Here is a 24,901-nt window from a genome sequence, read left to right on the forward strand (position 1 = left end):
TTAAAACAAATTCTGGGTTAAGCACCGAATTACCAATTGGAATATCGATCAGATTGGTCAAATGTCTTAGAGTTCTGCTTGCAAGTTGATATTTATTTAGGATTTGATTCTGTATAGCCTTCCTTATAGCCATCAGGCTAATGGGAGAAATCATACCACATGGGCAGGTACAGGGATGGTTTTAGACAAAAAGGGGCCCTGGACAAAATACCTGACCTTTGATAAAATAAATGCAAATGGGGGCTTCAAATGCACACCATTCCAGGACTTTGTACACCCTTCTATTATGTAAACCGGGGCTCTGGAGAAGGTTGAGGCCCTGGGCAACTGTGTGTACTTTGAAAGAAGGCTGTGGTGAGGAATCAGGTAGTCAACACACATTAACGTGTCGGAAACCTACAGTGCTGAAAGACTTGCCGACAGAGGCAAGCAGACAGGTAAGTATACATCTATGTCTTTTATATAATTGGTTTGATGAAGCTGGTGGTCCTATAGGTTTGTCTACCAATTCTTTTTTTTTGGGGGGGTAGATAAGGGAAGGTTAGTTTTTTTCTGCCATTCAAGGTTTACTTTCACTTCTTGTCCTTGTACATTTGGACCCTACTTTTTATTTGTCCAGAGCCTGTTTTCGTCTGAAACCCACCCAGTTCTGCTGACAACATTTAACTGTATAGGACATGGAGGGAACTTTGCAACAGCAATACAATTTGGGTGAACTTTTGCCATGATTGACAAGTATTCAAAGCATACCTGCCGATTATGGCATATGATTAACTTTTTGTCGCCACCCTACAGCAATGATCACCACTTCATCCCCCAAAGCCAACATCTCTGATGCCATCTCAACAGTGATCTTTTACAGTCCCTGGTGTATGGGTCTATTTGTGATGGTGGGGGAATATAGCCGTGCTTTATTTAACATACGACATACAGTATAGGCAAATAAAAAAAAGCCATCAACCAGGAAAAAAAGACTTTGAATGATGACTTTTTTTTTTAGTTTAGTTCCTCTTTACTAAGACAGAAGTACCAAACATGTTGTATCTTCTATATCTGCTTTGTAATAAAAGGGGTTCTTCTTTTTTATAGTAAGAAAGTGTGCAAGTTCTAGACCTCTGACTGGAAAAAAAGAATGCGTTCACAGTGGACTATTGTTCAGGTTTGTGGAATTTGGGTCAGTGTGCCTCCCTAGTGTACAGGGTAGTTGGATCAGTTTCAGCCATGTGTTCTTCTACAGAGGTGTTTAATTATTTGTTTTTAAGATTCAGTCAATGCACAACTGGTATTTCAGAGCTTGGAAGATACTTGTTGGTTAAACCACCTCAGAAAGACCTCTTGGGAGATCGCTGTTACATTTGGAGAGAATTTACTCCAGGAAAATCAAAAGAAGTTTAGAGTTGGAAATATAGGTTTAACAAGGACACATTAAGAAAGACCAGCAGACCAAAAGCCTTAGTGATCTCCGCTTCATCACTGTTACCTGCAGTAATCTATTCATGGCACAGGATGTCCTCATTTAGGTTGATAGACACCTAACTGTGCTAAACAAGAAGACTGAGGACATACTGAGAGTGCAATGTGTCACTGCAGCACCTTCAGGTAATGGTGCTGAGTCAAATGAGAAACCTGAACACAAACTATTAAAATGGTGACTTTTTAGAAGAATTTAGAGAAAGATTTCCCTTAAACAGAGCATTGTTCACCAGCGCAGGCAGTGGGAGGCAGTGTACTCCCATAGTGTAGGGAGGAAGAGGAATTTGCCGAGAAATAGGCTGTAAAAAGGAACAAACCCTTCAGTTATATTTGGAGCCTTGTTGAGTCATCTCTTGGCTTCTTATATTATCTGAGTATTCCATCAGTGAGATCTGTCTCCTACAATTCCCGACCATACATTTACGCATTTTCAGTATTCCTGGCAACCTTTATGTGTTCCAACTTTTCCATATTACATTCTCCATCGTTTAAAAACAATTGAAAATCTAACAGCAGCAGGGATAGTGAAAACTTCTTGTAAAGTTGGGCAAGGTTGATGCAATCATTTTCATGTGATTTTAATACACGACGACAAGCCATTCCCCTGACAAAACTTTGTTAAAAATTACTATCTTATATTTATAAAGCACCAACATATTAGGTGGAGCTGTACCATATATAGGGGCTGCAAATGGTTACCTGCATACATAACCAGTACAAACTATGAGTGAGAAGACGTTAATCAATACAATCCTAAAAATCAACACAAAAACATAAAAAATATATATATAATATAATATAAAATATAATATAAAAATATAATATAAATATTTAAAAAAAATATATGTATCACCCATGAGGGGGGGGAGATATTTTTAAAGAAAGAGGAACAGCAGGAGGGAAGTGAAAGCAGATCAGCCACCAATGTGTTGTATTTCCCAGTCTCTGTACTCCTCCTCCTGCAGCTTGCACTCCCCACCCCTGTTCTAGCTTCCTCTTTCAGTATAAGGAAGACCAACTTTTCAATCAGCAACGGAGACTTGTGATTGTCCCAAGGTAATGTATCTGTCAATGTTTAATTGATCAAAGGATGTGGCAGAAGTTGATTGATGAAACAAACCTTTATAATGTATCTAACAAATCAATAGCTGCTGGGGTGTTGGAGGGTCAGTTGGTTGCAGTGTGATAATGAGAGAGAGAAGAACAACCACATGGCAAACCTAGCTGTTTATATTAAAGCACAGCGTTTAGTGTTTTCAATGATGATTACTATAATATTTATGTATTGATTAATAATAATATTAGATTATTAATATATAGAATTATAACTAAGTATTGTAGTAATAAAGGGTTGTTGCTGCATCCTATTTCTGTTATAGAAAGACAATTTTGATTGTGAAACTTTCTTTATTTTTCTCCTTATTTAACTTTTTTGTTAAACGTGATCCCTTGTAGGACAGAGCAGCAGTTTTTGGCATCATTAAGCAAAATTAAACTTTGAAGTTGTTCTTGTGAATTTTACATTTTTACTACTACTCCAGCTTCCCTCTATGTGTTAATTATTTCTCCTAGCTTTGGTTTCTTTTTCTGGCAAGGTTGTCAACTTCGATCAACTTGCCCCTCATCTCCACCCCTTGGTGCACATCAAAATGTTGTCTAAAATAGCCTACCCCAACCAGCCTTTCTTAAAGAGAAACTAAACTCAAAACTGCCAAAAAAAAAAAAAAATACACTCACCTTTAATCCTGCAGGGCAGTCAGATTCATCCAGGGGTGTCTTGCATCTGGTCCTGCGACGTCCTGAAGCTGGCGCTCCAGGTGCTGCCATCTTCTCCTCCTCTTCCTGGTCCTTCATCCTACGTCACCCGATCAAGGCGCGAGATCAGGTGACGTAGGATAAAAAGAAAATTGCAGATTTCACTGCGCATGCGTGAGATCAGCAAACTTTTCTATTTGCGCAAAAGGCTCCTTTAAAAAAAAAGAGTGCTACACCACCCCCTAATTCTGGATCACCTAAAAAACGAAAACAACACAATATTTACCTTACAAAAAAGGGTTGTCTACCATTTATGTAAAGTGAAAATTCTAAGTTTAGGTACACTTTAAGTGTCTCAGGCCTCTGCCCTTCTTCCCATTGCTACAAGGGACTGGCCACAGGTTACACAGTACGACATCAGATTCCCTACTCACAACCACTTTGGAGATACAGGAGATCCTTTTTACTTATACCAAACAGGACTTATACCAAACACATTTTTCTCATAAGAAATAAAAGGAAAATATTTAATCCGTTCCCATAAAAAAAATTCTATTGTTATTGGCATACTATACATTGATAGGGTTGTAGAAAATAATTTTAACACTACTTAATACTAAAATACATAAATACAAAAGCAATTAGATGAAATACATGAAAATTTAACCTCACTTTACCTTGCTGAGAAGAGTCGAGCGCCTACTAGGATGGTGCTGAGAAGGGAGGAACAGGAGATGGTATGTAATTCACAGAGAGTTAGAGCGCGGGTTGTTCACTGAATGGTAGCAACTGACATACTGACAGTCGTAGGCAGTTGTGGCTTTGTTTTTAGAGGTAAATAAGGGGAGCGTGCAGTGTTGTGACTCATTTTGACCCATACAAATTCTAGCACAAAGGATGTATACCAAGCAAGGGTTGTATACCAAGAAAGATTTTTCGTGTCCAAACAGGACTTATACCAAGTTGGACATATTCCAAAGCGAACTTATACCAAGGTACCACTGTACAGCCAAAGTTTGATTGAGACCAAAAAATGTCCTAGCGAAGCTAACCGCTTTGAACCCCATGTATCTCCTCAGCAAAAAGGTACCATTTTAAGTTAGGAAAATTTCAAACAAGAGAGAAGTGTAACAGGTATGTTGGTGGGCAGCATATGCAGTAGAGGTGTGTGGAGGGTATTCAGTAGCACTATGTGCAAGAGAGGAGTACAAAGGGTATACCAGTGAGCAACACATGCCAAAGAGAAGTGTATAGGTTATGATGGGGCAATATGTACAGGAGAGGAATGTAGAAGATACAAAGAGGCAGTATGTGCAGGAGAGGAGTGTGAGCAGTATGGTGGGGCAGTATGTGCAGGAGAGGAGTGTGCATGGTATATTGGAGTAGTATGTACAGGAGAAAAATTATAGCGGGTATAAGGCAGCAGTATGTGCAGGGGAAAAGAAGTGAAGACAATATGATGGATCAGCAGGTGTTCATATGAAATGATGGGGCAGTATGTGCAAAAAGAGTGCCGAACACTGGTGGACGTGAGAGGTACAAAGTGTGCCCTCTGCACAAAGGCCTTTGACCCTCCTCACTCAACAGGGGCCCCCAGGGCCAGTTATGCACAGAGGCTATTGGTTCAGAGGGTATGACACTTGGAAATATATGCTTAAAGAGTGTATCAGAAGGGGCAAGAGAAATGTAAAAGCTATTGTGGAGGGGGTCGTTTAAGCAGAGGTGAGTGTGCTGAGTCTTTGGTATTCATTTTATTTAGTTGTCTAATAATGTGCATTGAGCACCATCTGTCCTGGTATTTTAATCTCCAATGTTTTACCTGTAAGATGCATAAAATTGGTTGACATTGTATCTGAGTAAGGTGGTCCAGAGCCTGTTTAATGTACAGTGCATGATAATGGGGTTTGTATTTGCTTCCTGATTTCTGTTTGCAAGTGGAAGAATGGTTTGGTAAAGTAGGGGACTCTGGCTGTGTTAGGCATGTGAAGACAGAGCTTTGCAGATTTGAAAGGTCTGTTCCAACAACCATCAAGACCACAGGCAGAGGGCCTCCATTTCCATGTGTCTGAATCACATCTATGTGCTGTAGTTTATTGTGTTTTAAAAGAGTAGCTTAGTCACTCTTGCATGTGTGCCTTTCCATGTGTGTGCCAGGATGTGAGCCCTTGCATTGTATTTCTTTTTGGTAGAGTGGAGAAGTTTTGGAACTACCTGACAGTTTTACCCTCTGTAGCCCCATTAGGGAAATTTCCCCTCACCTTCTATACCAGTGGCAGATGACCTGAATCAAAGAAAAAAATGCAAGGAAGAAAAGACAAAGAGAACTTGTTTTTTTATCTCACAAAGTTGACAGGTATGCAGAGAGACAGCAGTGAGTGACATGCTAGAGAACTGTATTTTGTTGCAATGCAAAAGTGGAGGAAAAAAAGTTAATTTATATGTCAGTCCACACTTCAAAGTGGAACAGATTTCCTTTTTTTTTAATAAATTCTTTTGTGAAAGAAATAGGATGCACTATTGTTTAATTCCATCGAAGGGGAATCTTTAGTTTGTCCATGACCAGGTAATTGGTTCATTTAATAGCTTCTAATGGAAATGTCCCACTGCCCTGTCCATTGGAACAAAGCAAGGGGCTCCTTGTAAGCTTCAGCAAAGGATGATCACAGGGCCAAGGACTATCTACCACCTTGTGCCAATGCATTAGTCTGGTGACTGGATTCTCGGACACCTAGTGCTACATCATGGGAGGAAGGGTAGAGAGTTAGGTGCCCCTTCATAGCAGGTATTGCCCTACACTGGGATATTGGAGTAGTGTGGGAGAAGAGAGAATGAGCAGTTTAGCGTTTAGCGTGCAGGTTAGCGTTTGGGCTATTTTTCAATTTATAAAGAGTAGGGGATAATAAAAACTCCACCTGTTGGGTTGGTGTATGCAATAAAAAGATTTTAAACCTATTCTGATGACCACTTAAAATTTTGAATTTTGACCCCCCATCACCTTTAATCATGGTGATAATGATCACTGGGACAAAGAAAATTCATCTTACAAGCAGAAACAAAGACAGCAATTTAATTCTCTCTTTAAAACCTCTTCCCACTATCAAAAACTGATGTTTATTAAAATTGTAGTTGATCAATGAAGCAGGTACCATAACTGATCTGCAGCCTATATATGACATATAGGGTATAAAGAACACCTTTACTTGGACTCTCGTGTAGGGTTGCCACCTTTTGTGGGAAAATATATCAGCCTTATTTTTTTTCCTAATAATAAGATTGCCAACAAATCCAATTTATCTACAGTTTGTTTAAGGACAGCCATATTTGCTTAGCATGTATGCAGGTTTTGCTAACTACTTAAGCTGCGTACACACTTCCAATTTTTATCATTCAAAATGAACGACGAACGAACGATCGATTGGGCAAAAATCGTTCGTAAAAAAAGTAACCAACGACGCCGACGAACGAGGAAAGTCGTTGGAAATGAACGACCGGACCGGCGGATCGGATTGGACGACGATCGTTGACCATCGTTCGTGTGTACGATCGTTCATTGATCGTCCATGGTCTGAGCATGCGTGATGAACGAACGTTCCTGTGGTGCACGTAACTTCCTGTATCGTTCAAACGATCGCATCTATTGTGTGTACAATATCTACGAACGATTGTGTCGTTATCTGTATGTACAGGATTGGTGCTATACGATCGTGCAGGATCGTTCGTCGTTCGTTTACCAACGATAATAATTGGAAGTGTGTACGTAGCTTTAGTTGTTCTGTACAGTAGTTGTTCCTTGTCTGTCTCCTTATCTCACTGCCAAGTCTACCACACATGCTATGATACATAAAAAACACTAAACTCTCAGCAGTCTTTAGGGATGTGGGACATACTGTACATGTTTTTTTTTGCAGCCAGAAACCATGTTTAGACATAAAAGAAAGCAGTAAATTTGATTTTTTTTTTTTTTTTAATTCACTACAAATGTTTTTTTCCTTAAAAATACCAAAACACTTCAGTCACTTGCCATGTTCCCTACTGTGTCATGTGACATATTAATAGCAGTGATTTGGTTTTTCACCCCTGGCTTTGACTTCAACTGTACTGGTTCTTAACCACTTGACTTTGGTTCTGGCTATTATCTAGCTCCTGACCGCTGATTATGGCTTGGCTGTACTTTGGTTTTTGACTCCTGTCGATGGCCCTCGCTACTGTGGGCTCTGGACCCCTGGCTTTGGCTGTACTTTGGTTCTTGACTCTAAAGTAAAAGTTTCACTAGGAGTAAGGCATTGGTGCTAATGGGGGTAATAAAAGAGTCCACAGCCCACACCAGTGGTCACTTATCAATGTGAAGGCTCCATGTCTCGCATCACTCCTTAGTATGACACAGATACCATCAGCTAAGTGATCATTTCAGCCAGAGGTATTTCCTTATGATTGCTGGGTGCTGAAATACTCCATGTTCCAGTAGCCAGCACTTTCTTCCACTTTACATTACTTCTTTTTCACATCCTCAAAGCTGATTCCGATTTGTTTAACAAGAGTGTTTCTTATGATGTAGAATCTTTTAGTTTAGGTTCCACAGGCTGTGTTGGTACTTTAGGAAAAAACTTTACTACAGTTTCTGTCATTGTCCTCATACAGGTCAAAGATTTATGACTTGACTTTCCTGAATGATGGCCAAATTTGTTGGAATGATTCCATCAAGGTGCTTCATATGTATTTACTGTCCTTCAGCCTAGCTCACAGTTCAAAGGTATACACAGCTGTGCTAGAGACCATAACCACACTGGTGACCAAGTCTCCCTTTACTTCACTTTGCAGCACAACTTTGTCACTTCCTCAGCTCCATCCTTTGATTAACCAGTAAAGGAAGAGGAACAGACTGATGAAGTCATTTCTCCATTTTCCCAAGATGTAATCATGTTTCATTTTAGAATATGAAGCACACACTGGCCCTAAGTACTGCCCTTCTGTCTCCTAACTTACTAGTGTACAGGGGGGTTACAAGAGACTGAAACATAGCAAGTATGTATTATATACACACATAGCAAGTATTAATACAGCATGTATTTTGATGACACGTTTAGTATTTTTTCTTAATAGATAAATAGTTGTATTTATTGGTGTATTTTCCTATATCTGTCTGACTTTTTATCATTAAGGGCCGTCATACATGCATCATACATCATACATACAAGCCAAGTCATGACAGTAGATGGAGCACCAAATGTCATTATTATGTAAAGCTTAAATCGTGTAGGCCATCACCAAGGTAGTGAAGTTCCAACACCTAAGTACATGTTGGTATTCCTGTACCCCACCCTAGACTGCTTGTGACCTTGCTTTGTGCTGACTTCTGAGAGAAGCATTGAGTAATAAAGATGACAAAATTTGCTTGGGTTTGTCACTGTGAACCCTATTTTATTCAAGTCTCTCCATTTTGTAAGGTTAATAAGCAAGCTGTTGATAAAAAAAGGCTACTTCCATTTGGGATATGGCCTAATGCCCAACTCTTTTTGGACTACAATGTCAGCTCCCCTAAAAAGCACCAACACACACTGACAACATTGACGCTGTAAACCCACCCTTTTGTTTAAAAGGAGGCTGTGGTAATCATTTTTTCAAACTATTGCCTTTTCTGACGCTGCTGTGCACTGTGTTATAGGTGGTTCTTTATTTCCGATGTTGAAATTGTAAGCTTTTCAGGCAAAAGTTTTCAAATTGAAAACCTGCTTTGTCGTTCTCCCATGCTTCTTTTATTATTTCCTGGCCAGGCTTAAGTTGCACCAACTTGTTGGTATGTGTACTTTATAATTTGATTTTCTTTGTGATCATGATATATATCACATTCTGTAATAAAATATTGTTCACATTTAATGTTTTTAGATATCTACTTCTATTTTGTTTACAACAAATCCCTTATGAAGCAGATTTAATCTGTGAAACACGTCAGAATTAAGATTATTATCATATTCTTGGTTATAAGTGGCTATATGCTATATTTATTAGTACAACCTTGATATCCAGCCAAAGTTGTATACTGAAACCAAATATTAAAACATGGAGACTTTTTTAATTTGTGTTCTGTGTTATGTATTTTTAAATGAAATAAATTGCTAATAAAATAGTTTTATGTATTTATTGTTTTGTGTTAACTGTCTTAAAAGTCTCATTGATTTTTTTTCCTACATTTGTTTCAAATTGAAAAGCTTGTAAGTCTTGCTTATCTCTAGTTTTAGAGAATTACAAGAGCAAAGATATAGGCAAATTTTATGAAACAACTTTCCCTAACTTTTCTACACCTGAAGAACCCTTGAAAAAATTTTCAGGACTTGGTGACCCAAAATTAATACCCATTTTACTTATTCGTTGGTCAAAAGGTAAAAAGGCCCTTGAATTGGTGGCCAGTAAAAAAAAAATTCCCCTCCTGCAGTGGTGGCTAGAAGAACACTTTATAGAAACCTGAAAATCTCATGCAGCGAGCCATGCCAAGTGGTGTTGGCCCCAGAACCATCAAATGGGATGTCAACCTGTCACAGTTCGAGGAACCCTTAGCAGCCTGGAGTTCCACAGTCTTGTTGAAAGTGGCTACTCTGAACTCTTAACTTTAGCATGAATATTGTTACTAGTATATTATATACCTAACCTTAGGCTCACTGTGGACAATACAAACAGTCCTTTGTTTCCCACAGTTTGCTTAATGGACTGAAAGTTGAGTCAAGGCGGAACATTAGAAAAAAAAATTACTTGTGCTGAAAGTTACTGCTGAATGCAAAAATGTCATATTGATCACTTCACTGCTTTCTTTTATAGTAGGCTGTTCCGTGATTCTGACCATGGCCCAGTATCTGGATGCTTCAATTAATGGGATTGCTGCAGATATAGCTGAAGTGTTGCCTGCCCAGCGGGAAGACCTGGATGGTGCCAATAAACAGGTTAGTCATTATTTTTTTACTTCCTGTAAGGCCCTGGTCAGCACCAGTATTTACCAGAAGCCAGTCCCCCAATCTAACGCCTTTAGAAAGCCCCCGCTCAGTCTCGGGAGACTGGTTGCGTCTCCCAGCATACAGTTGCCCCCAGGACCTAATGCACAAAGAATGGAATCTGGGGATGGGCTGGCAGCGGACCAGGGCCCACAGATTATTCAGTACAAGAACTACATGGCAAGTACAAAGCCAAAGTCATACATGGGCGATCAGTCCACCAAACGAAGTACAGAGGGAGTAGGCACAAGCAGAGTATGTGTCACAGCCAGAGGTCCGTCCAGTTTGCGTATAATCGATTGGACAGGGGACAGGCAATGGTCAGCAACAGTAAATCACATGAGAAACTTGCCAGCACATATTAGCCCCAGTAAAGACTACAACAGGCACTGGAGTCTGAAAAGCAGGCTATAAGGAGCCAGCAGTTAATGGCAGCATGGGGTTGATCAGCAACCATTCCACTAATCAGCTGCAGCACAGCTCCAAATCCCCTTCAGCTGTTCAGTCTCATGTGAAATGCTGAGAGGGAAAACACAGCAAAAAGGAAACAAAGATACTGCAAGTCGCTGGATTGGAAATTCTGCAAGATTTAATTGTAGTCAAAATCTCTTAAATGGAGCTCCAGATAGCAGTACATTCTGACAGGGGTTCTAAATTTCTCTATTCTGGAGAACAAAATGTTTATAGATACACTTTGAACTTACAGCTGATCCTTAGAAAGGCAAAAACACTTACAAAGCATGATCTAACAGAAACAAATTTGCAAGGAAAGACTAAAATTTAAAGACCAGTTGTGGTTCCAGCCATACCCCCTTCCTTTCCTGAGATGATGTCATTGTTAGAATATTTCTAAGGTTTAAATGTTGTCTGTGCTTGTTTTAGAGATTTTTATTACAAGAAAATGAACTTTCTCTGCTGTCAGAGTTGGTTTTTCATAACTTCCTATCCAGGGTTCTCCCCAGACCCTTTTAGCTGGGTGCACCACCCGGCACTTTTCAGCACCCACCCGGCTGTTTTTGAGTGGTTTCTAAAGAGTTTGGTCACAATACAGGGGCTGCCACCCACCAAGAATTTCTTCCCACCCGGCTTAAAAAAAATTCTGGGTTGAGCACTGCTATCCTTTGTGACACCTTGGATCTGGATGGTGAGGATGTTGCGCCGCTGTTTACTGCCAGGTTGCGGTCCTTGGGCACACCAAGGTGGCCAAAATACGGTACCAAATCACAAAGCAGAAGGATAGTCGAGGAAAGCCGGGGTCGAGGCAGGCAGCAAGCAAGAGAGGTCAGGTCACACGCCAGGGGTCAATTGCCAGGAATACAGGAGACAGACACTAGTAACACAGGGGCCACTGCGGGCACAGGGAACACAGGATACACTGGAAGCAACAGGAGGCACAGGTGACTCAGGGATATCCACAGACAGACAGGAACACTGGAACAGCACAGGGAAGTTGGCTGGGAACCAACAGACTGGACAACGAAAGGTTAACGCAGGAACTGGACAGAAGAAACACTGAATTAAGCACCAGGTGAACAGGAACTAGCTCACAGAACTAGGGGCTCGGCACAATGGAGACACGTTGCACGAACACAGAGTGCAGTGTGTGAGCTAGCTAAATAGCCAGGGGTGATTAAAAAGCTATTTCTTGATTGGCCGGCGAAGCTGATAAAGCTTGCTAGGGTAGGCACGCCCAGAGTCAGAACTGCCCACATGTGCAGGAGAGACGCATCTGCGCTTTAGCACGGAAGAGGTAAGTGTGACAGTTAGCAATGTGTGTTGGAGATGTGGCACACAGGTTGGCACTATATACCTTATTTTCTGGACATGTCCGCTCATAAGGCCCTATTGGACAAAGGTCAACTCTCTTCTTCCTGACATAGTGGAAATTCCGGTATCACTGGATGTAGTTACCTATTTTTTGGGCCTACCTATGTCTAATCTCACTAAATTGAATGGAATATTAGCATGTCACATCCTTACTGCATGCAGCCAGATATCTTATTGCTAGACATTTGAAATCCACTTTACCCCTGGACATTATGGACTTATATGCTAGGATAAAAGAGGTTCAGCTTATGGAACATTACAGCCAGAATATATGATCTATATGAAAAATTCATGAAAATTTGGGCCCCTTGGGACTCATATCTTTTGTCGGCCACAAATATGTTCCAGTTTATAACTACTAATCTTCAGTTAGGCCCTGCCAATATATCTCCTCCCATTACTTCCTTGGAAGTAACACTGGGGACTTCCTCCAATTAATTACTATATATTTGCCTTCCACTCGATGTCCTCTTTGTACATTCTCCCTTTCCCCCTATCTTCCTATTTCTTCTCTTTGCCCACGTTTCGCCTGGAAATTTCATGTTTAGACAATTGTATCGCTAGATATGTTTACTGCTGTAAGCTTATTGAAATAATGTCTCAGTTTTATTGCTACCTCCTACTCAGAATGATTATATTGTGTTATACTACTTTCTACTGAAATCTGTGATACACATTTTTTTACAAGAGTTATATATATGTTTGCTATTCCTGATATTGTTAAATTATTACTTTGTGTTTTGTTTATTTGTTGATACATTTTTCTTATGTTTCTTTTTTTGTTTTGTTTATTATTTGAAAAAAATCTATCAAAATTACACTTTTTCAAAAAAGAAGATTCAGCAGTACAAGGAACCAGTCAGTCCTGTTTCAAAGGGAATACCAGTAGTTCTGCTTTAGGGTTCACATCCACAATTATATTACAAGGTTAACAAATTGCTATTTTCACCTTTTGCACTCTTTATTACAGTTCTTCTGCAGCCATGTTGCAACCATTTAATGAATAGCATTTCTCATGGCCAGCTCTCTGATAGTGGCAACATTAGACCATGCCTGCATATTGTTGAAACAGCCACTTATAGGGCCTGATTTACGAAAGCTCTCCAAGGCTGGAGCGAATACACTTTCAGAAGTAAAGCTAGGTAATCCAGAAAACATGGAGTGGATATTTAAAAATCAATTGCTATTTGCTAGCAAACCTTTTGAATACTGGACCAGATCCATTCCACGTGTGCTGGATCACCCAGCTTCACTGATAAAAGTGTATCCTATCCAGCCTTGGGGAGCTTTCATACGTCAGGACCACTGTCTCCATCAGGAGCCTATGAGATGGATGACAAAGAAGTACAATTGGGAGACCAGAATATAGTTGAACAGTGTAGACATAAAACCTAAACAAAGACCTTAATGCTAAAAACATTTTTAAAAATGTGATTTTTGCCTACTTCTGCTTAGATAGCTGAAGTCAGCAATCATGTGCACTTCATTCACTGAGATAAGTGAATTATCCTTTGCGTAGTGAATGTCCAATCTCCTTTAGTAAACAAACCCCCAAGGTTTTTCATTTTCAAAACTTGTAAAGTCTGTTTTTTGTGTTGCTAGAGAATAACAAAATGTTCTGTTACCCTGAGACGTGACTTTGTTTGCCATACAGATGGAGGAGATCTTGGGCGACAAAGCTGATTATAATGAGGAAGCAGAAGAGAAGAGATACTACCGCCGGAAAAGACTAATGACCATAAAGAGTGTTGTCTCTGCAAGCTTGGCTGCTGCCATAACGTACGGCGTATATCTAGGTACATCAAAGTCCTGGGCTGTAGGCCCTCATGATGGAAAGTTTGGAAGATAATGTTGTTCTTGTTATTCATAGACACCAATCAGATTGACATTAGGATATCAGAAGAGAATAAATGGCAAGATGAGGTTGCTATAGCCAAAGGGATGACCATCTTTAAGCACATTTTAACTTTTGAACTCTGACAGGTTTTAAATACAGTTATTACAGTCAATTGAACATCTTAGTTTTAGTACATCTGTACAATATCTATTTATATATCTGAAATCTATGTTCCTTGGCATAGCGGTATTCAGACTGGATGAGGAAGAACTAGCATTAGCCGTCAATCAGAGAGCTGGTCACTGTGCAGTTAGAAGGAAAATGGTGTGTTCATGACCAAGCTGTGCTGCTGCTGCCACTGCACTAATGGGGGTCAATGCCCTGCAACAGCAAGCTGATCTCACAAATACTCAGCTACAATATGATCAGCTTGGTTCTGAAGACAGCAACTGTTGCAGATTGTCAAAGAAGTAGGCCCAGCATCAGCAGGCTGTACATGCAGATAGTACTGTGTAAAAAGTAGCTTATCCATCTATTTGAGGCCTGCAGTTTTTGAACTCCTCTGTTTTTTTATAAGGTTGGTATTAATTATGTGATATGATCTTGTGACATTGGCCTGTCTGTGTTTCAGGGCTTCTTCAGATGCAGCTGATTTTACATTACGATGAAACCTACAGAGATGTGAAATATGGTAATATGGGTCTGCAGGACATCGATAACAAGATGCTGATGGGAATTAATGTGACCCCAATTGCAGCACTGCTGTATACTCCTGTTCTTATCAGGTTAGTAGGTAGAAGCTGGTCAATAAATTCATCAGATGGACTTACCTTTCTGAGAATCATGTAGATGCAGGGTCAACCAACAATTTTACCATCTTTTACAGTGGAGTAAACAATGGCGTAGTGTCATGTCTACTTTAATATATATTTATTTATTGATACCTTAAACATTTATTTTTTTTATCTTTGTATAATATGACATTACCTCGACCTCCCCTACATGTGAAATTCAGCCATTACTGCTGTTGCTCAAATAGATTGGTAGATTGCACTAACCACTATGGAGACAGAGTTTTCTTCATGCAAACCTGAATCTATGCAAGTGTCCTTTGGCAATAGCTTCCCCAACTTTTATGTCATCTTTAGATTAACATTAAAAGCAGTAAAAATTTAGATCACTAGATCAGTGTTTCTTAACTCCTTAACATGGGGGTGCCCTTGAAATAACTTTATAACAAAATCATGTCATGGAATTAAATAATGATGAATAGGATGATAGAATTGATTCCTTGCATTCAAAAGTTAAGTCACAATACAAGGGCCACAACATGCCAACAGTTTATTCCTACCCAGAGTAAAAAAAAATCAGGGGAGAATACTGATCTATTTTCTGTTTCAGATTTTTTGGTACAAAGTGGATGCTGTTCCTGTCATCAGGGATCTATGCCTTGTTTGTCTCTACTAATTACTGGGAAAGGTATTACACCCTTGTTCCATCAGCAACTGTCATCGGAGTCATGATCGTCCCTTTCTGGGCATCAATAGGCAATTACATTACCAGGTATGTTGGGAAAAATAAAGCTTGTATGTTTTTAAATAGAGTAGATAAATACAAATGAGTGTGATGTAAACTTAAATGTAAATTTAAAAAAGGCACTATAAAGAATGCATTTAACCACTGTGTACATAAATAACACACATTCCTTTGATTGAATCATAAAAACAAAGCATGTTTCCTCTTTTTTATTGCCTGTGCTGTCTTCCCCTGGGTTAGAATGATTTGGTGTTCTACTAGCTTAGGCTATGTACACATGTCAGATGATTCATGGACGATAGGAACGGTCGGGCTTGTCTCAGATGAGAACCTGATGTCGTTCATAGATCTATCCTGTCAGATCTGGCGATGACCATAAATAAAAAAATAAAATACCTGCACCCTTGATCAAGAGGAAAGTGGAAACCCCTCATGAAGTGCAGTCCGATGTGCTCTTACAGGAAAAAAAATATAATATAAATGGTCTATATAGAGAACTTGCTTCTCAATTATTCACTTTGAGATCATTACAAAGAACAAGAGGGCACTCTTTGCGTCTGGAGGAAAAGAAGTTGAAGCCCTGGATAAGGAAGGGATTCTTCACTGTAAGGTCTGTGAAAATGTAGAATCAGCTCCCTCAGGAAGTAGTTTCAGCAACTACTATAGATTGCTTTAAGAAAAAGCTGGATGTTTTTCTAGAAGCACAGAATATAACTGGGTATTAAGGCTCTAAAGTAAGGATAACAGTGACTGTTGATCCAGGGAACATCAGATTGCCTCATGGAATCAGAGAAGGGCAAATAACTAATAAAAGGAATGGAGGGGCTCAGCTATGAGGAGAGATTAGCTAAACTGAAATTATTCTCCCTTGAGAAGAGATGTTTAAGGGGGGATATGATCACCCTGTATTAATGTATAAATGGTCCATATAAAGAACTCCTCTGCCCAATACTCACTTTGAGACCATTACGAAGAACAAGAGGATATTCTTTGCGTCTTGAGGAAACTAAATTTAATCTCTGGATAAGGAAGGGATTCTTGATCATAAAATTTGTGAACATGTGGAAAAGGCTCCCTCAGGAAGTATTTTCTGCAAATTCTATAGATTGTTTTCAATAAAAGCTGGATGTTTTTCTTGAAGCACAGAATTTAACTGGGTAATAAACTTTTAAAGTAAAGATAAAAGGGAATATTGACCCAGGGAACATCTGCATGCCTCACAGGATCAGGACGGATTTTTTTTCCCAGTTAGAGCAAATTGAACCCAGATTTATAACGGTTTTTTTTGCCTTCCTCTGGATCAACTATGTCTATAGGATTTTATCTGGCATATGTTTATTTCCCTAGTGGTTGAACTTGATGGACATATGTCTTTTTTTCAACCTAAGTAACCATGTAACTAATTTGATCCTTATAGATATTGGATGCTCCTTGGATATGTATTCTGTGTTGTTCCATATTAATAGCTCCATATACTTTGTGCAATAAAAGCAAATCTAGTTTGTTTAATATAATAATCCAGTTAATAAGTTTTTATAAAAAAGGGGGAGCAGGTTTAAATCTGCTCAGTGGAAATCAGATCGGGACCCCCCCATGCATCTGTGTTGCAACATTTCATTTCTAAAAAGTGATGTATTGCTGGCTGCAATCAGAAGCAATACATCACTACAGTTCTAGCTACCGGATATAATAGCTGCCAATAAATATGTATATGATCAGAAAACTGAATCCACAGAGAGGTTCAATAATAGAGGAGGACAGCAAGAACAAGGATAAAAAAGAAAATGCATGTAAGTGAAAAAAGTGAATGTATTTAAGAATCTACTTGATTTGCCTGTATGCATTAAAGACATGTGGGACCAGGGAGCCGCTTTGGAAGACACAACTTTGAAAGACATCTATAGTGTTTGGCATTCATTTCAAGCTTTCTGTAAAGGTTTCCTGAAAGAGGAATCATATGTATTTAGCTAGGGCATCTGCCTCCCTGTACATGTATATAGATAAATTATGTATGTATAAAAAGTTTTTGTTTTAACCAATAGGACATAATAATACTTTTTGTTGTTATAATAAAGCTTAACTTCAGCAAATGTTTTGGTAAAAGAACCTCTTTTTAGCTTACCATCAACCTCATGTAATCTATTGTACAACATAATTCAAACTTGAATGTGGGGTGGGGGGCACTAAGAGCCAGGCTGCTGCTGTTGCAGTTCATTTGTGATAGTGGTGAGCCCATGTGCAGAGCGAGCATAGTGATAATCTTAAAGGCCATTGCTCCATCATCAGGCTGAAGACTCATTCTGACCTATGTTTTGATCCAACTTGAACTATTAACATAAAATACTATAGACTATTTTTTTCCATTAACTTGTAAAGAATATTTTTCACAACAGGATGGCTCAGAAGTATTACGAGTTTGTCAACTACAAAGAAGAAAATGTCAGGGAGCAGCGTCGCGTCCCACGGGGAGCCAGCCATAAATACATCATCATTTTTCAGAGTATCTTCTATTCAATTTTCCATGTAAGTTCACACAGACCCTCTTTCTTGTAGATATTCTGCTAATCATTATACTTAATCCCCCCCCCCCCCCACCTTCATAAAATCAGCCATACGCTATTATGGGTATTAGTAACTCTTACATTGAGTAAAAAGGATTGAGTAGAACATTAGGATACATTGATCTGACCTTCAAAATCAGCCCTGAAAACCAACAATCAAATACTGAGAATACACAGAATGATCCTTGTTACTTACGTGATCAGTTCTAATATCTTGTATTAATTCTAAATATATAGTGGTGTGTATGCACTATTTTTCTATAGTCCTTTTTTTTGTAGGAAACAACAAAATATTTCAGAATATTTAGAATATTTAGTTTATTTATATGTAGCCAATAGGTGACACAGTATTCTCTTTCACATTTTTTTGTGTTATTCTATTCTGCCTTGCTGTGACGGATCTTATTGTTTACAGTACTCAATAGCTAAAGGTGAAATTTGTACACACAAGTTAGCACTTGTTCATTTACATTCACACTCCATCTGTTTGACTTTTTAGACTAGATTATTTTTATTACACAGTATTTATATAGCATGGACATATCACTAGCTGTCCCTCAAAGGGACTCACAATCTAATGTTCCCACCACTGTCATATGTCTCTAATACAGTCTTAGGTCAGTTTTGGGGGGAAGCCAGTTAACCTTACCATGTTTTTGAAATGTGGGAGAAAACTGGAGTACCCGGAGGAAACCCACGCAAACACAGGGAGAACCTGCAAACTCCATGCAGATGGAGTCCTGGCCAAGATTTGAACCTGGGAACTAGCACTGCAAAGGCCTAATGCTGGGTGCCAAGCTCTGAGCCACCATGCTGCCTTTCCTCAAAGGTTTCAAGTAAAATTCCAATCAAAAACAGTATAATGATTTTGGATTAGGCGGTTGTGCATTAGAACAGGGGTGTCCAACTATAGTTCTCAAGGGCCACATTGTGTTAGGGATATTCCTCATGCATTAAGTAAAGTAATCACTAAAAAAATATAAAATACACTACTTTATGTATAAGGTAATGTCACTTTTATCTGATGTTGGTTTCTTACAGTTGAGCTTTGTCCTGTCTCAGTTTCCTGTGTACTTCTTCCTCGACAAGTTCCTTCATTCATATAACCACACACTGTTTGATGTGAAGGAATGTGGTAGGTATTTATGCTCATAGTAATGTCATAAATAGGGTTTAGTGTAAATGCTGGAGAACGGAATAGTTACATGGGGCCTGATTTATTAAAGCTCTCCAAGGCTGGAGAGAATACACTTTCATCAGTGAAGCAGGGTGACACCGCAAACCTGGAATGGATTTCTTCAAAGTAATTTGTTATATGCTAAAAAAATGTTTTGAATCAAGGACTAGATCCATTCCAGCTTTGCTTCAGCCTTGGAGAGCTTTAATACATCAGGCTCATACTGTCCTTATCAATGTATTGTATCACTTTGTTTCATTTAAATATTTTTGGTCAATTAAATTTGTATTGGTACATTAAAACAGCAGTCTCTTGAGGTTTATTGAATCCCTATTTCAGTACAAGAATAAATGAGCAAAGAACTAAATAGGTCAAGTAGCCCACTTCACTTAGAATAAATGTTACGTGAGTAGGGTACTGCTGGAAGAAACTAAGTGTGATGGGGACCAAGGAGATTGACACTGCTAAAAGTGTTGGTTTCTGACCTTCAGATAGGAATTTCACTTCAATAAAGGAAATTCTGTTTATTAAAATGTAAGACAAAATTATCAATTTCTCCAGCAGGTAAAAAATGTAAATGGCACTGCCCACCTGGGATGTGCCATTGGATTATGCCTACTGTGTGTCTTCAGGTCCTCCAAGCAATAGCCTACTGGACAGTGAATCAGGTCAACTCTCAAGCCCAAAGTAAACACCTCTCCTGTTGTCTTCAGTGGCACTTGAAACTGGAAGTAGACCTGTAAGAAAGACACTGTCACCAAGTCAGTAACCTAACACAGCTCTCTAGTCCTTTTCACTTGGAGTGTGGAATTACTTCCTGAGCTGGTCCAGTTTCTCAACCTTTCCCCTCCATCCTATAAGGATGGTTCTGCTTAAAGCCTCTGCCATAGCTGGAAATAATGTTACATACACAAGCTAACATAAAGTCAAGTGAGGATGGATTTTAGATGCAGCAGAAGTTAGAAGTGAGGTTTATTAGACACGTTTTACCAAAAGTCATCAATGTCTCCACATTCCCCCACCCAGTTTTGGGTAGATTTTGTGACCAAAATTGAAATGATGAAAGACAATTTTCACATATTAATTAGTTATAAACATTTTTTCTTTGTGTCTCTTTTGTCCATTTAGGTGCCTCAATTACTCATGGAGTCCTCCCCAAGGGGTTCAATGCCACCGTCCTTCGATCTCTGCCCCCTAGTATCAGTCTTATCTATGTGGAAAGCGTCCTTATGGGGGCTGCACTTCTGGCTATGTTACTGGTAAAATTAAGTTGTATTTTTCAGCTTTTACCGATTGCCATAGGTGCAATAGTGCATATGTATTTAGCAAAAAAAAACTGCTTACAAGCTAATTTCCACTAAACTAAATTTCATCTCAACACCTAAATCCTAGACCTCATTTCAAACCCTTTTGAGAGGTTGGATTAGTCCTGGTCACCAGGACACTGTGAGTACTGGAAATGTTTTTTTGTTGACAATGACAGCCTGTTTAAGAGATTACTTGGCCTTCACACATAGGGCCTGATTTATTAATGCCCCCCAAGGCTGGAAAGGATACACTTTCATCAGTGAAGCTAGGTGATCCAGCAAACCTGGAATAGATTTCATAAAAGTCATTTGCTATTTTTTAGTAAATGTTTTTAATCCTGGAGCAGATTACCATGCCAGGTTTGCTGGATCACCCAGGTTCACTGATGAAAGTGTATCTTCTCCAGCCATGGAGAGCTTTATTAAAACAGGCCCATGGTTTTGGGTCAACACTAATGCCATTGTTGGTGGTATGGGTTCCCTTATAACAAAGTTCCACCTCTTCGATGGGCTGCTGGCATTCTCTACCTGAAGATGTTGGTGGTCAAGAAACTGTTGCTTGAGGCAGAGCACTGAAAGTAAAGTTCCATTTCTCCACTGTGTATAATGGCCACCTATTTGATAAATGATTCATTTTCATCAGTGAATATGGGTGATCCAAAAACCCTGAAATGGATTAGGTCCGTGAAAAAAACATTTGCTAAAAAATAGCAAATGACTTTGGAAATCCATTCCAGGTTTACTCAATCACCCAGCTTCACCAAAGAAAGTGTATCTTCTCCAGCCTTGAGAGCCATTGAGTATAGCTTTGGAGGATGATAGATAAATTGTGTATATACAAAGTACTAGGACTGAAATAACACTGCTGTAAAAAAAAAGTAAGGAGAACAATGAATGGGTCGTACACAGGTTACATGTGCCAAAGAGATTTCTGTGATAGGCGAGAAGAATTGGTGGCTGAAGAACACCCACAATGTCCATGCACATCAACAACTGAAGAAAACTTTAAAAACTTCCAGATGTTCAATCAACCAACCAACACTTCTACAATGGAATCCTGATCAAATAACAGAACTGATGAGTAGAAGAGGCCAGACTTGGGTGGATGAATGGTTGGATTCTGCATGTGAATCCGGGGGACTAGCAGATGTGTTTTTTGTGGCTAACTAAGGCAATAGCTAGCACCTTGTGTCTGTTCATAGGCAAAACTTCTATTGGAAAATGGGAGTTTGGAAAGGAATATGAGTGGACAAAAGAGGCCAGATGGTTGGTACATAATTATGGAGGGCATTATAGATGAGAAAATGGGGTTTAGAATTTTGCCTTTACTCATTTATATTTTTCTCCACCCAGTTCTTGGTCCTCTGTGGCTCTGCATATCGCCCAACCGAGGAGATCGATCTTCGCAGCATAGGATGGGGAAACATCTTTCAACTACCCTTCAAACACTTTAGAGATTATCGTTTACGCTGCCTAGCTCCCTACTTCTTGTACAGCGGGTTTGAAGTCTTGTTTGCCTGTACAGGCTTTGTGCTGGTAAGTAATGGACAAATATAAGAAGACCATATGTGTATATATTCTTTTAACATGGTGGCAAATACTGTAGTGTGATTGATCATCTGACCGCAACAATAGAGTTGCTTATGGTAAATTTATAACAAACCCGGACAATTCTGACTAAGCACATGAAAATGGTTTAGTAGAATTTTTAGTGAAAACTTCTAGCTGATGTCCAAATATGAACAGCTGAAGGTATGTGTAAATCTTATCTTCAGCCCTGGGCCAAATCTGGTCCTTTCCACTTTCTAAGCTTCTCTACTGAAATGGTATTGAGACCATTATGACCAGGCAAGTAGGTGGAAGGGTGAAGCCAAATTTGATACATTTACATTTATTACATTCCAGCTGAATCTAACTTTATACTTAACAATACATTCCCTATTATAAATATTCTTTTATTTCTTTTTTGCAGTGCTATGGAGTGTGCTCCCTTGGCTTAGAGAAGCTTTCATATTTAATTACAGCCTATGGGTTATCAGCCTCTATCTTCTCTACCCTTGCCCTCGGCTTCCTTCGTCTACCACGCCAAATCCCTCTGGCTGGGGGTGCTGTAGTGCACATCTGCATCCTGATTGCCTTGTTTTTTTGGAGTCCAAGTCCCAGGGGACCATCGCAGGGTCCTGTGCTTTATCTGGTCGCCGTGTTGTGGGGATTGGGCAGTGCCCTGAATAAGACTGGCCTCAGCAGTAAGTAATGTGTTGGGGTAATAATATGGATGATAAGGTGTCGTGGTTGTGGCAATTTGTTGATTTCTAATTGGATTCTACATTTCTATGTACATGTGCTTTTTTTTTCCTTTTACTGTCTGCCCGAATAAAGCTAAGGCTAGTCTGTGAGCTACTGCAAATTTTATGTTTAATAGTTTTAAAAATTTTGGATCTTCATTGCCAATCATTTACATGAGTTGACAATCACCCTGCTGCAAGGTAGTTAGCCGCATATGGTTCGGGCAGAATAAGTAAATGGAGGGCAATCTGCTGACTTGATTAAAATACATGTGTCTATAGGCATAAATGCAAGTAACCCCTCTAAAAGCAGAGAGTGCCCTATGTGATATAGTAAAGTCACTTCAAAATTGCACATATACTGTATATACAAAGTCAGGCTGATAAAGACAACAATCCATCACATTCAACCAATAACATAATGAGAAAAAAAACACTTTACATTCTCAGAATCCTAAACCCACTGCTGATCCAAAGAATATGAAAATAAAACTCATACATATTGTTTCAACATGAATTAGGCCTTCAAATTCCTAAAGGAAAATTATTACTACTGGGATCAACATATTTCAGTGTTAAATCCTATATTTATTAGTACTCAATATTTTTTGTGAGCTAAAAACATATACAGCTCCTTTACATATTGATCTGTAAAGATGGACTAGGACTTGTTCTCATGGAAAAGACAACTGTGAAAAAGAAAATGTTTCTGTGTGGATGTTTACTCCACCCAAAAACATAAAATTTGCTTTATGAATTATTTATAATACATAAATATATATGCAAGATGTTCATATCATCCCCTAATCACCTCTTCTTAACAATATTGACCTTAAACCATTCAAGGAATCAATCATTCATCATTACTCTTTAAATGCAGATCTTAAGCCGGTTCTATCAGTTTACAGAGTAGCACTAACCCCCGCAGGAGCGGCTGAATTTTGACATAAACGTGACATAAAGAAATCAAGCTCGTACAGATTTAGGTTGGAGGAATTTACTGCTAACCTCAACTCTTCATCCATGGCAGTCAGAGAAGCATCTCACTTGCAAAGTAGATCTCCACGTTGAAGTGACAGTCCCCAAACTAAACCCATATAGGCTCCTGTCCTGAAGTACCTTTTCTTTGGCTCCCTCCCATGAGGGCTCACCCCCCACTTCCTTGTTGAGGCTAAATAGTCTACCACTGGTGACCACACTCATCTTGAGGTCTGTTGTTCAAGCCCTGGAGGCCCTGTGTCTCCTATCTTCTTCTAACCATGGCGAGGCTCCCCCCTAGTTTCAATTCCCCACACTTTTACCCTGTTTTAAGTACCTGGCTAAAAATGCACCATACCTCACCATAGGCCCAACAGGTAAATACACTAGAGCAGTGATTGGTTAATACCTTGTTAAGGCCGGGTTCCTCCCTGAAGGTAGCCAAGCATTACTCCCTAGGCAGAACACAATCTAGAACAGGGGTCAGCAACCCGCAGCTCCAAAGCCACATGCGGCTCTTCAGCCTCCTTGCTGTGGCTCCCTTCGGCCTTGACGAAAGAAAAAAAATGATAAACTGTTATTTACCGCGGCCGGCATTGACACTTCGCTGGCGGGGTAAGGGGACACTCCCTCTGCTCCGTATGCATTGCATTTTTTAACTTGCCATTATGGATTTTTTAGTTTTTTAGCAACTAATCATATAATAATTATCTGATTAAATTATGCATTGATCTTGGAATAATGAATCATGATAAACATACATTTAAATAAATAAGTATATTATCATATGAATTGGATTAATTTGATCATGATCACAGTGAATTTAACCTCCCTAGAAAAAAATTGCTACAAGGGGTAACCCCGAGACACACTCGGGGTTGGAACACCTAGGGAAGGTTAGTAAATAGAACTCTTACCTGATCCGCCGGGGTCCCGCGCCATCCAGCGCTGCAATCTCCGTCTTCTTTCTTCTTCCTGCTTCTGCATCCAATGAGTCACCGGGGGAGTTCCCGGTGACGTCGGTGCGTGTGTACGTCCCGGCCAGCCGGGGCGGGAAATTCAAAATCCATTTGTATTGCATTCAATACAAAATAACTATTGAATGCAATACATTGGATTTTTATGTGTAAAAGCAGTACATTTTTTTCAAGAACATTTATTTTAAAGTATATATAATAGTATGAG

General features: G+C 39.3%; 1 protein-coding gene across 3 annotated transcripts in view; it reads left to right on the plus strand.

Annotated features, from left to right (window-relative positions):
* Positions 1-1,112: 1,112 nt before the first annotated feature.
* The window catches only part of UNC93B1 (unc-93 homolog B1, TLR signaling regulator), a 26,431-nt gene continuing 2,642 nt past the window's right edge, over positions 1,113-24,901 (plus strand). Inside the window, exons 1-10 of one of the 3 annotated variants that reach the window (XM_072425038.1) lie at positions 1,113-1,159; positions 10,039-10,160; positions 13,690-13,831; positions 14,504-14,657; positions 15,274-15,435; positions 17,802-17,931; positions 19,011-19,104; positions 20,275-20,405; positions 21,807-21,989; positions 22,426-22,699. In XM_072425038.1, coding sequence (XP_072281139.1) covers positions 10,062-10,160; positions 13,690-13,831; positions 14,504-14,657; positions 15,274-15,435; positions 17,802-17,931; positions 19,011-19,104; positions 20,275-20,405; positions 21,807-21,989; positions 22,426-22,699 — 1,369 coding nt within the window. In that variant the 5' untranslated portion in view covers positions 1,113-1,159; positions 10,039-10,061. Of the gene's footprint in view, positions 1,160-2,431; positions 2,530-5,511; positions 5,582-10,038; positions 10,161-13,689; positions 13,832-14,503; positions 14,658-15,273; positions 15,436-17,801; positions 17,932-19,010; positions 19,105-20,274; positions 20,406-21,806; positions 21,990-22,425; positions 22,700-24,901 lie in introns of those variants that run through there. The other 2 variants (XM_072425037.1, XM_072425036.1) reach the window with 2 other exon arrangements.

This window comes from Pyxicephalus adspersus, chromosome 10 (assembly GCF_032062135.1).
Source record: "Pyxicephalus adspersus chromosome 10, UCB_Pads_2.0, whole genome shotgun sequence".
Taxonomy (NCBI): Eukaryota; Metazoa; Chordata; class Amphibia; order Anura; family Pyxicephalidae; genus Pyxicephalus; species Pyxicephalus adspersus.